This window comes from Petromyzon marinus, chromosome 74, assembly GCF_048934315.1.
Source record: "Petromyzon marinus isolate PM22_M1 ecotype Great Lakes invasive population chromosome 74, UKy_Petmar_22M1.pri1.0, whole genome shotgun sequence".
Lineage (NCBI taxonomy): Eukaryota > Metazoa > Chordata > Hyperoartia > Petromyzontiformes > Petromyzontidae > Petromyzon > Petromyzon marinus.
Window position 1 is genome coordinate 8,458,153 of NC_133740.1, and position 12,944 is coordinate 8,471,096.

Sequence of the window (12,944 nt, forward strand, 5' to 3'; positions counted from 1 at the left end):
CGGTTCTGTCGGTGAAAGTCGCGCAAGGTGCGACTGCTCACAGAGGTCGAAAAATTGTGCGTGGCTCAATTGTCAGAAGGATTGGGGGAGACAAGAGCCCGCCCCCCCCTCCCCCCCAGCTATTTTCTCTCCGCCTGATCACGAGCGCCCGCGTTGCGATCGAAACGTCTGTGACGTTTTTATTCAACTTTATGTTTTTGTATTCTTCTGTTTCCCCACCCCCCCCCCCCGGCCTCCCTCCTATCTTACGCGACTTTTACCGAAAGAGCTCAAAGAATATGGCGAAATAAAATGGAGCGGAAAAAAATGTTTTGGTTTTACACGGCGGGGTGGGTCCCGAATCGCCAACGATCACGAAGCGGTCCCTCGAAGAGCCGCAATTCGGCTCACCGGAGGCGACCCTCCCCCTTCCCCCCACCCCCCCGTGCCCTCGGGAGCACCCCCAGTGGCAGCTGTCCCACCCCCCATCCCCTATTCATTTCCTGCAGGTAACGGGGTGTGGAGGAGGTCACGGGGACAGAAGAACCCCCGGCAGGTGCCGTGGGTAGGCCTAGGCAAGGTAACAGGGTAATTACTGGGGCACTACTACACGTGAAGAAGGTTTATAACAGGGTAATTACTGGGGCACTACTACACGTGAAGAAGGTTTATAACAGGGTAATTACTGCGGCACTACTACACGTGAAGAAGGTTTATAACAGGGTAATTACTGCGGCACTACCACGTGTTAAGAAGGTTTATAACAGGGTAATTACTGGGGCACTACTACGCGTTAAGAAGGTTTATAACAGGGTAATTACTGGGGCACTACTACACGTGAAGAAGGTTTATAACAGGGTAATTATTGGGGCACTACTACACATGAAGAAGGTTTATAACAGGGTAATTACTGGGGCACTACTACACGTGAAGAAGGTTTATAACAGGGTAATTATTGGGGCACTACTACACATGAAGAAGGTTTATAACAGGGTAATTACTGGGGCACTACTACACGTGAAGAAGGTTTATAACAGGGTAATTACTGGGGCACTACTACACGTGAAGAAGGTTTATAACAGGGTAATTATTGGGGCACTACTACACGTCAAGAAGGTTTATAACAGGGTAATTACTGGGGTACTACTACGCGTGAAGGTTAATAACGGTAATTCCTGGGGCACTACTACATGTGAAGTAGGTTTATAACAGGGTAATTACTGGGGCACTACTACACGTGAAGAAGGTTTGTAACAGGGTAATTACTGGGGCACTACTACACGTGAAGAAGGTTTATAACAGGGTAATTACTGGGGCACTACTACACGTGAAGAAGGTTTATAACAGGGTAATTACTGGGGCACTACTACGCGTGAAGTAGGTTTATAACAGGGTAATTACTGGAGCACTACTACACGTGAAGGTTTATAACAGGGTGATTACTGGGGCACTACTATACGTGAAGAAGGTTTATAACAGGGTAATTACTGGGGTACTACTACGCGTGAAGGTTTATAACAGGGTAATTACTGGGGCACTACTACACGTGAAGAAGGTTTATAGCAGGGTAATTACTGGGGCACTACTACACGTGAAAAAGGTTTATAACAGGGTAATTACTGGGGCACTACTACACGTGAAGAAGGTTTATAACAGGGTAATTACTGGGGCACTACTACACGTTAAGAAGGTTTATAACAGGGTAATTACTCGGGCACTACTACGCGTGAAGAAGGTTTATAACAGGGTAATTACTGGAGCACTACTACGCGTTAAGAAGGTTTATAACAGGGTAATTACTGGGGCACTACTACGCGTGAAGATGGTTTATAACAGGGTAATTACTGGGGCACTACTACGCGTGAAGAAGGTTTATAACAGGGTAATTACTGGGGCACTACTACACGTGAAGAAGGTTTATAACAGGGTAATTACTGGGGCACTACTACACGTGAAGAAGGTTTATAACAGGATAATTACTGGGGCACTACTACGCGTGAAGAAGGTTTATAACAGGGTAATTACTGGGGCACTACTACGCGTTAAGAAGGTTTATAACAGGGTAATTACTGGGGCACTACTACGCGTGAAGAAGGTTTATAACAGGGTAATTACTGGGGCACTACTACGCGTGAAGATGGTTTATAACAGGGTAATTACTGGGGCACTACTACACGTGAAGAAGGTTTATAACAGGGTAATTGCCGGGGCACTACTACACGTGAAGAAGGTTTATAACAGGGTAATTACTGGGGCACTACTACACGTGAAGAAGGTTTATAACAGGGTAATTACTGGGGCACTACTACACGTGAAGAAGGTTTATAACAGGGTAATTACTGGGGTACTACTACGCGTGAAGGTTAATAACGGTAATTCCTGGGGCACTACTACATGTGAAGTAGGTTTATAACAGGGTAATTACTGGGGCACTACTACACGTGAAGAAGGTTTGTAACAGGGTAATTACTGGGGCACTACTACACGTGAAGAAGGTTTATAACAGGGTAATTACTGGGGCACTACTACACGTGAAGAAGGTTTATAACAGGGTAATTACTGGGGCACTACTACGCGTGAAGTAGGTTTATAACAGGGTAATTCCTGGGGCACTACTATGCGTGAAGAAGGTTTATAACAGGGTAATTACTGGAGCACTACTACACGTGAAGGTTTATAACAGGGTGATTACTGGGGCACTACTATACGTGAAGAAGGTTTATAACAGGGTAATTACTGGGGTACTACTACGCGTGAAGGTTTATAACAGGGTAATTACTGGGGCACTACTACACGTGAAGAAGGTTTATAGCAGGGTAATTACTGGGGCACTACTACACGTGAAAAAGGTTTATAACAGGGTAATTACTGGGGCACTACTACACGTGAAGAAGGTTTATAACAGGGTAATTACTGGGGCACTACTACACGTTAAGAAGGTTTATAACAGGGTAATTACTCGGGCACTACTACGCGTGAAGAAGGTTTATAACAGGGTAATTACTGGAGCACTACTACGCGTTAAGAAGGTTTATAACAGGATAATTACTGGGGCACTACTACGCGTGAAGAAGGTTTATAACAGGGTAATTACTGGGGCACTACTACGCGTGAAGATGGTTTATAACAGGGTAATTACTGGGGCACTACTACGCGTTAAGAAGGTTTATAACAGGGTAATTACCGGGGTACTACTACGCGTGAAGGTTTATAACAGGGTAATTACTGGGGCACTACTACGCGTGAAGAAGGTTTATAACAGGGTAATTACTGGGGCACTACTACGCGTGAAGATGGTTTATAACAGGGTAATTACTGGGGCACTACTACACGTGAAGAAGGTTTATAACAGGGTAATTGCCGGGGCACTACTACACGTGAAGAAGGTTTATAACAGGGTAATTACTGGGGCACTACTACACGTGAAGAAGGTTTATAACAGGGTAATTACCGGGGTACTACTACGCGTGAAGGTTTATAACGGTAATTCCTGGGGCACTACTACACGTGAAGGTTTATAACAGGGTAATTACTGGGGCACTACTACACGTGAAGAAGGTTTATAACAGGGTAATTACTGGGGCACTACTACACGTGAAGAAGGTTTATGACAGGGTAATTACCGGGGTACTACTACGCGTGAAGGTTTATAACAGGGTAATTACTGGGGCACTACTACATGTGAAGTAGGTTTATAACAGGGTAATTACTGGGGCACTACTACACGTGAAGAAGGTTTGTAACAGGGTAATTACTGGGGCACTACTACACGTGAAGAAGGTTTATAACAGGGTAATTACTGGGGCACTACTACACGTGAAGAAGGTTTATAACAGGGTAATTACTGGGGCACTACTATGCGTGAAGTAGGTTTATAACAGGGTAATTACTGGAGCACTACTACACGTGAAGGTTTATAACAGGGTGATTACTGGGGCACTACTATACGTGAAGAAGGTTTATAACAGGGTAATTACTGGGGTACTACTACGCGTGAAGGTTTATAACAGGGTAATTACTGGGGCACTACTACACGTGAAGAAGGTTTATAGCAGGGTAATTACTGGGGCACTACTACACGTGAAAAAGGTTTATAACAGGGTAATTACTGGGGCACTACTACACGTGAAGAAGGTTTATAACAGGGTAATTACTGGGGCACTACTACACGTTAAGAAGGTTTATAACAGGGTAATTACTGGGGCACTACTACGCGTGAAGAAGGTTTATAACAGGGTAATTACTGGAGCACTACTACGCGTTAAGAAGGTTTATAACAGGATAATTACTGGGGCACTACTACGCGTGAAGAAGGTTTATAACAGGGTAATTACTGGGGCACTACTACGCGTGAAGATGGTTTATAACAGGGTAATTACTGGGGCACTACTACGCGTTAAGAAGGTTTATAACAGGGTAATTACTGGGGCACTACTACGCGTGAAGAAGGTTTATAACAGGGTAATTACTGGGGCACTACTACGCGTGAAGATGGTTTATAACAGGGTAATTACTGGGGCACTACTACACGTGAAGAAGGTTTATAACAGGGTAATTGCCGGGGCACTACTACACGTGAAGAAGGTTTATAACAGGGTAATTACTGGGGCACTACTACACGTGAAGAAGGTTTATAACAGGGTAATTACTGGGGCACTACTACACGTGAAGAAGGTTTATAACAGGGTAATTACCGGGGTACTACTACGCGTGAAGGTTTATAACGGTAATTCCTGGGGCACTACTACACGTGAAGGTTTATAACAGGGTAATTACTGGGGCACTACTACACGTGAAGAAGGTTTATAACAGGGTAATTACTGGGGCACTACTACACGTGAAGAAGGTTTATGACAGGGTAATTACCGGGGTACTACTACGCGTGAAGGTTTATAACAGGGTAATTACTGGGGCACTACTACACGTGAAGAAGGTTTATAACAGGGTAATTACTGGGGTACTACTAAACGTGAAGAAGGTTTATAACAGGGTAATTACTGGGGCACTACTACGCGTGAAGAAGGTTTATACCAGGGTAATTACTGGGGCACTGCTACACGTGAAGTAGGTTTATAACAGGGTAATTCCTGGGGCACTACTATGCGTGAAGAAGGTTTATAACAGGGTAATTACTGGAGCACTACTACACGTGAAGGTTTATAACAGGGTGATTACTGGGGCACTACTATACGTGAAGAAGGTTTATAACAGGGTAATTACTGGGGTACTACTATGCCTGAAGGTTTATAACAGGGTAATTACTGGGGCACTACTACACGTGAAGAAGGTTTATAGCAGGGTAATTACTGGGGTACTACTACGCCTGAAGGTTTATAACAGGGTAATTACTGGGGCACTACTACACGTGAAAAAGGTTTATAACAGGGTAATTACTGGGGCACTACTACACGTGAAGAAGGTTTATAACAGGGTAATTACTGGGGCACTACTACACGTTAAGAAGGTTTATAACAGGGTAATTACTCGGGCACTACTACGCGTGAAGAAGGTTTATAACAGGGTAATTACTGGAGCACTACTACGTGTGAAGATGGTTTATAACAGGGAAATTACTGGGGCACTACTACGCGTTAAGAAGGTTTATAACAGGATAATTACTGGGGCACTACTACGCGTGAAGAAGGTTTATAACAGGGTAATTACTGGGGCACTACTACGCGTGAAGATGGTTTATAACAGGGTAATTACTGGGGCACTACTACGCGTTAAGAAGGTTTATAACAGGGTAATTACTGGGGCACTACTACGCGTGAAGAAGGTTTATAACAGGGTAATTACTGGGGCACTACTACGCGTGAAGATGGTTTATAACAGGGTAATTACTGGGGCACTACTACACGTGAAGAAGGTTTATAACAGGGTAATTGCCGGGGCACTACTACACGTGAAGAAGGTTTATAACAGGGTAATTACTGGGGCACTACTACACGTGAAGAAGGTTTATAACAGGGTAATTACTGGGGCACTACTACACGTGAAGAAGGTTCATAACAGGGTAATTACCGGGGTACTACTACGCGTGAAGGTTTATAACGGTAATTCCTGGGGCACTACTACACGTGAAGGTTTATAACAGGGTAATTACTGGGGCACTACTACACGTGAAGAAGGTTTATAACAGGGTAATTACTGGGGTGCTACTAAACGTGAAGAAGGTTTATAACAGGGTAATTACTGGGGCACTACTACGCGTGAAGAAGGTTTATACCAGGGTAATTACTGGGGCACTGCTACACGTGAAGAAGGTTTATAACAGGGTAATTACTGCAGCACTACACGTGAAGAAGGTTTATAACAGGGTAATTACTGGGGCACTACTACACGTGAAGAAGGTTTATAACAGGGTAATTACTGGGGCACTACTACACGTGAAGAAGGTTTATAACAGGGTAATTACTGGGGCACTACTACGCGTGAAGAAGGTTTATACCAGGGTAATTACTGGGGCACTACTACGCGTGAAGAAGGTTTATAACAGGGTAATTACTGGGGCACTACTACGCGTGAAGATGGTTTATAACAGGGTAATTACTGGGGCACTACTACACGTGAAGAAGGTTTATAACAGGGTAATTACTGGGGCACTACTACACGTGAAGAAGGTTTATAACAGGGTAATTACTGGGGCACTACTACACGTGAAGAAGGTTTATAACAGGGTAATTACTGGGGCACTACTACACGTGAAGAAGGTTCATAACAGGGTAATTACTGGGGTACTACTACGCGTGAAGGTTTATAACGGTAATTCCTGGGGCACTACTACACGTGAAGGTTTATAACAGGGTAATTACTGGGGCACTACTACACGTGAAGAAGGTTTATAACAGGGTAATTACTGGGGTACTACTACACGTGAAGAAGGTTTATAACAGGGTAATTACTGGGGCACTACTACGCGTGAAGAAGGTTTATACCAGGGTAATTACTGGGGCACTGCTACACGTGAAGAAGGTTTATAACAGGGTAATTACTGCAGCACTACACGTGAAGAAGGTTTATAACAGGGTAATTACTGGGGCACTACTACACGTGAAGAAGGTTTATAACAGGGTAATTACTGGGGTACTACTACGCGTGAAGGTTTATAACGGTAATTCCTGGGGCACTACTACACGTGAAGGTTTATAACAGGGTAATTACTGGGGCACTACTACACGTGAAGAAGGTTTATAACAGGGTAATTACTGGGGCACTACTACGCGTGAAGAAGGTTTATACCAGGGTAATTACTGGGGCACTGCTACACGTGAAGAAGGTTTATAACAGGGTAATTACTGCAGCACTACACGTGAAGAAGGTTTATAACAGGGTAATTACTGGGGCACTACTACACGTGAAGAAGGTTTATAACAGGGTAATTACTGGGGCACTACTACACGTGAAGAAGGTTTATAACAGGGAAATTACTGGGGCACTACTACACGTGAAGAAGGTTTATAACAGGTAAATGCAAGGTAGAGTGCTTTATTTATCTATAGAAGACTCTCGATGATTCCAATTTTATTTGGAGGCCACGGACTGCGGCACGGTGCTTTTAGCGAGCGGTAAACAAGGTAGTAGGTAAACAAGGTAGTAGGTAAACAAGGTAGTAGGTAAACAAGGTGTTTGCGGTAAACAGGGTAGTAGGTAAACAGGGTAGTAGGTAAACAGGGTAGTAAGTAAACAAGGTAGTAGGTAAACAGGGTAGTACGTGAACAAGGTAGTAAGTAAACAAGGGAGTAAGTAAACAAGGGAGTAGGTAAACAAGGTAGTAGGTAAACAGGGTAGTAGGCAAACAGGGTAGTAGGTAAACAAGGTAGTAGGTAAACAGGGTAGTAGGTAAACAAGGTAGTAGGTAAACAGGGTAGTAGGTAAACAAGGTGTTTATGGTAAACAAGGTGTTTACGGTAAACAGCGTGTTCACGGTAAACACCTTGTTTACCGTAAACAGCATGTTTATGGTAAACAGCGTGTTTACAGTAAACAAGCTATTTACGGTAAACAGCGTGTTTACGGTAAACAGCTTGTTTACAGTAAACAGCGTGTTTACCGGGTAATACCTCGTGCTACCTTTACCCTACCCTTTACCTTACCCCTTGGCATGTCGACACCTTTACCCAGTAACACGGATAAATTACCTTACCTTGCCGAGGCCTAGCCGTGGGGTCGAAAGACTCAGCCACCTTCGCAGAGTTTCAACCTGCCCCGGCGCCTCCGCTCGTCGTCGTTGAGCGTCGCTGCCACCACACGACACAGAGACAAAGACAAAGATCCCCCGCCTAATATGCTGTGACGGACTTGCTTCGGGGGCAAGCGCCGTCAGCGAGCAGCGCCCGCGAAGGCCGGCAAAACGGCACGCGATGGTTGGCCGGCCCGCGCACCGGTGCGTGCGTGCGTGCGCCGCACCGCACCAGGTACTCGTCGTGAATGGCTGAGTCGACCTAGGGGGGCCCCACCCCCCCCCCCCCCCCCCCGCACGACCGGTTCAGAAACGCCGACAGACGAGCGGGAAATCGAACGCGAGTCACGTGACCCACGTGGCAGGCGAGAGAGAAACGGCACCTGGTTTATTCTCTTACACGACGCGCAAGCACACACGCACGCACGCTGATATAAATACAACCATGGGTATACACCACCACCCACCCCCCCAGACCCCCATCCCACTCTTTCTCACCACATCCACAGGGTCGCCAGCCTCCTCCTCTTCCGCATCATAGTCAGCCTCCGCACCTCCGATTAGCACGGTTGGCAACGTACGGTAGGAAAGTAGTTCAACGTATGTACACACTGCCCAGAGACTCAACACTGCACCATAGACTCAACACTGCACCATAGACTCAACACTGCACCATAGACTCAACACTGCACCATAGACTCAACACTGCACCATAGACTGAACACTGCCCGTAGACTCAACACTGCACAATAGACTCAACACTGCACCATAGACTCAACACTGCCCATAGACTCAACACTGCACCATAGACTCAACACTGCACCATAGACTCAACACTGCCCATAGACTCAACACTGCACCATAGACTCAACACTGCACCATAGACTCAACACTGCACCATATACTCAACACTGCACCATAGACTCAACACTGCACCATAGACTCAACACTGCCCGTAGACTCAACACTGCACCATAGACTCAACACTGCACCATAGACTCAACACTGCCCATAGACTCAACACTGCCCAGAGACTCAACACTGCACCATAGACTCAACACTGCACCATAGACTCAACACTGCCCATAGACTCAACACTGCACCATAGACTCAACACTGCACCATAGACTCAACACTGTACCATAGACTCAACACTACACCATAGACTCAACACTGCACCATAGACTCAACACTGCACCATAGACTCAACACTGCACCATAGACTCAACACTGCCCCATAGACTCAACACTGCACCATAGACTCAACACTGCGCAAAGACTCAACACTGACCGTAGACTCAACACTGCACCATAGACTCAACACTGCCCGTAGACTCAACACTGCCCAGAGACTCAACACTGCACCATAGACTCAACACTGCCCCAGACTCAACACTGCACCATAGACTCAACACTGCCCATAGACTCAACACTGCCCAGAGACTCAACACTGCACCATAGACTCAACACTGCCCATAGACTCAACACTGCCCGTAAACTCAACACTGCCCATAGACTCAACACTGCACCATAGACTCAACACTGCACCATAGACTCAACACTGCCCATAGACTCAACAACACTGCACCCTAGACTCAACACTGCCCATAGACTCAACACTGCACCATAGACTCAACACTGCCCATAGACTCAACACTGCCCGTAGACTCAACACTGCCCATAGACTCAACACTGCACCATAGACTCAACACTGCACCATAGACTCAACACTGCACCATAGACTCAACACTGCGCAAAGACTCAACACTGACCGTAGACTCAACACTGCACCATAGACTCAACACTGCCCGTAGACTCAACACTGCCCAGAGACTCAACACTGCACCATAGACTCAACACTGCCCCAGACTCAACACTGCACCATAGACTCAACACTGCCCATAGACTCAACACTGCCCATAGACTCAACACTGCCCAGAGACTCAACACTGCACCATAGACTCAACACTGCCCATAGACTCAACACTGCCCGTAAACTCAACACTGCCCATAGACTCAACACTGCACCATAGACTCAACACTGCACCATAGACTCAACACTGCACCATAGACTCAACACTGCGCAAAGACTCAACACTGACCGTAGACTCAACACTGCACCATAGACTCAACACTGCCCGTAGACTCAACACTGCCCAGAGACTCAACACTGCACCATAGACTCAACACTGCCCCAGACTCAACACTGCACCATAGACTCAACACTGCCCATAGACTCAACACTGCCCATAGACTCAACACTGCCCAGAGACTCAACACTGCACCATAGACTCAACACTGCCCATAGACTCAACACTGCACCATAGACTCAACACTGCCCATAGACTCAACAACACTGCACCCTAGACTCAACACTGCCCATAGACTCAACACTGCACCATAGACTCAACACTGCCCATAGACTCAACACTGCCCGTAGACTCAACACTGCACCATAGACTCAACACTGCACCATAGACTCAACACTGCACCATAGACTCAACACTGCACCATAGAGTCAACACTGCCCGTAGACTCAACACTGACCGTAGACTCAACACTGACCGTAGACTCAACACTGCCCAGAGACTCAACACTGCCCAGAGACTCAACACTGCACCATAGACTCAACACTGCACCATAGACTCAACACTGCACCCTAGACTCAACACTGCCCATAGACTGAACACTGCATCATAGACTCAACACTCCCCGTAGACTCAACACTGCCCGTAGACTCAACACTGCCCATAGACTCAACACTGCCCATAGACTCAACACTGCTCCATGGACTCAACACTGCCCATAGACTGATTTGTGTGTATAGTTTGTTGTCCTTCCCCCGCACAGTGCGAAAAAAGTTAAACATACATCGGATCCCACCACGGGGGACTGGGGGAGCACCAGAAGACGGGAGCCACTCAAAACCCAACCATCGCCGACATCCACAGGATCAGAGAGCACGGCCGGTTTCGCCAAGGGGTCAGAGGGCACGGCCAGTGACGCCATGGGGTCAGAGGGCACGGCCAGTGACGCCAAGGGGTCAGAGGGCACGGCCAGTGTCGCCAGGGGGTCAGAGCAGAGGGCACGGCCAGTGATGCCAAGGGGTCAGAGGGCACGGCCAGTGTCGCCAAGGGGTCAGAGGGCACGGCCGGTGTCACCAAGGGGTCAGAGGGCATGGCCGGTGTCGCCAAGGGGTCAGAGGGCACGGCCGGTGTCGCCAAGGGGTCGGAGGGCACGGCCGGTGTCGCCAAGGGGTCGGAGGGCGTGGCTGAGTTCTCAGGGGTCACAGGACACAGCTGCTGCTGTGGGTGTGGTTGTCGCTGTGGTTGCGGTGGTTGGCACCGCAATCCGTAGGAACGCGAAGAGATCCCGATTTGCGGCCTGCGGAAGATGGCACCATCATCATCAATGTAATGAGGACATCATCATCTGCCCTACCATCATCGTCACTATCATGATCGGCATCATCATCGCCATCGGCACCATCATCATCAATCGCCATCATTAGCATCTGCAGCATCGTTGTCATGGTCATCAGTCATAATTATCATAGTCACCATCATCATCATCACCACCACCATCATCACCATCATCGTCACCATCATCGTCACCATCATCATCAGCACCACCACCATCATCGTCACCATCATCATCACCAGCACCACCACCATCATCGTCACCATCATCGTCACCGTCATCTTCACTATGATCGTCAGCATCAGCACCACCACGATCATCATAATTCTCACTATCATCCTTATCATAACCACCATCATCATCACCATCATCTTCACTATGATCGTCATCATCACCATCATCGTTATCTTCACTATCATTGTTATCATCACCATCATCATCTTCACTATAATCATCATCACCAGCACCACCATCATAATCACTATCGTCATTTTCACTAACATCATCATAATCACCATCATCATCACTATCGTCATTTTCACTATCATCGCCATCACCACCACCATCATCACCATCATCATCTTCACTATAATCATCACCAGTACCATCATCACCATCATCATCACCATCATCATCACCATCATCATCTTCACTATAATCATCACCAGTACCATCATCACCATCATCATCACCATCATCATCACCATCATCATCTTCACTATAAGCATCATCACCACCGTCGTAGTGTTCACCATGGTGGTGGTGGTGTTCACCATGGTGGTGGTGTTCACCATGGTGGTGATGGTGTTCACCATGGTGGTGGTGGTGTTCACCGTGGTGGCGGTGGTGTTCACCGTGGTGATGGTGGTGGTGGTGTTCACCATGGTGGTGGTGGTGGTGTTCACCGTGGTGGTGGTGGTGGTGGTGTTCACCGTGGTGATGGTGGTGTTCACCGTGGTGGTGGTGTTCACCATGGTGGTGGTGTTCACCATGGTGGTGGTGGTGGTGGTGTTCACCATGGTGTTGGTGGTGGTGTTCACCGTGCCCGCCCATGCGCCGGTGGACGAGACAGAGCACGCCCGCCGCCAGCGCTCCCAGCAGGAAGGAGGCGACGGCGATCACCGCCACGAGCGACGACGCCGACGACGCCGACGCCGACGCCGGCGGCGGCGAAGAGGAGAGGGGGGCCGGTGGCGATGCTGAAACGGCACGGGAGAAACCCCCCCACCCCCCCCCCAAAAACAAACGTTCATGTCGTGCACCCTCCTCCACCCGACGACGCGAGGGGCGGCGGTGGGGGGGGGGGGGGCGATGTAACGGCCAAGCCGCGACGTCACCGACAAACGGTTGGCCCAGCGTCGTC

General features: G+C 47.7%; 1 protein-coding gene across 3 annotated transcripts in view; it reads right to left on the reverse strand.

Moving 5' to 3' along the window:
- Positions 1-8,528: 8,528 nt before the first annotated feature.
- LOC116958229 (transforming growth factor beta receptor type 3-like) overlaps positions 8,529-12,944 on the reverse strand; it is a 41,405-nt gene continuing 36,989 nt past the window's right edge. Inside the window, exons 11-12 of one of the 3 annotated variants that reach the window (XM_076056076.1) lie at positions 12,622-12,780; positions 8,529-11,545 (exon numbers count right to left, since the gene is read on the reverse strand). In XM_076056076.1, the coding sequence (XP_075912191.1) occupies positions 11,448-11,545; positions 12,622-12,780 (257 nt within the window). In that variant the 3' untranslated portion in view covers positions 8,529-11,447. Of the gene's footprint in view, positions 11,546-12,570; positions 12,781-12,944 lie in introns of all 3 variants that reach the window. The other 2 variants (XM_076056075.1, XM_076056074.1) reach the window with 2 other exon arrangements.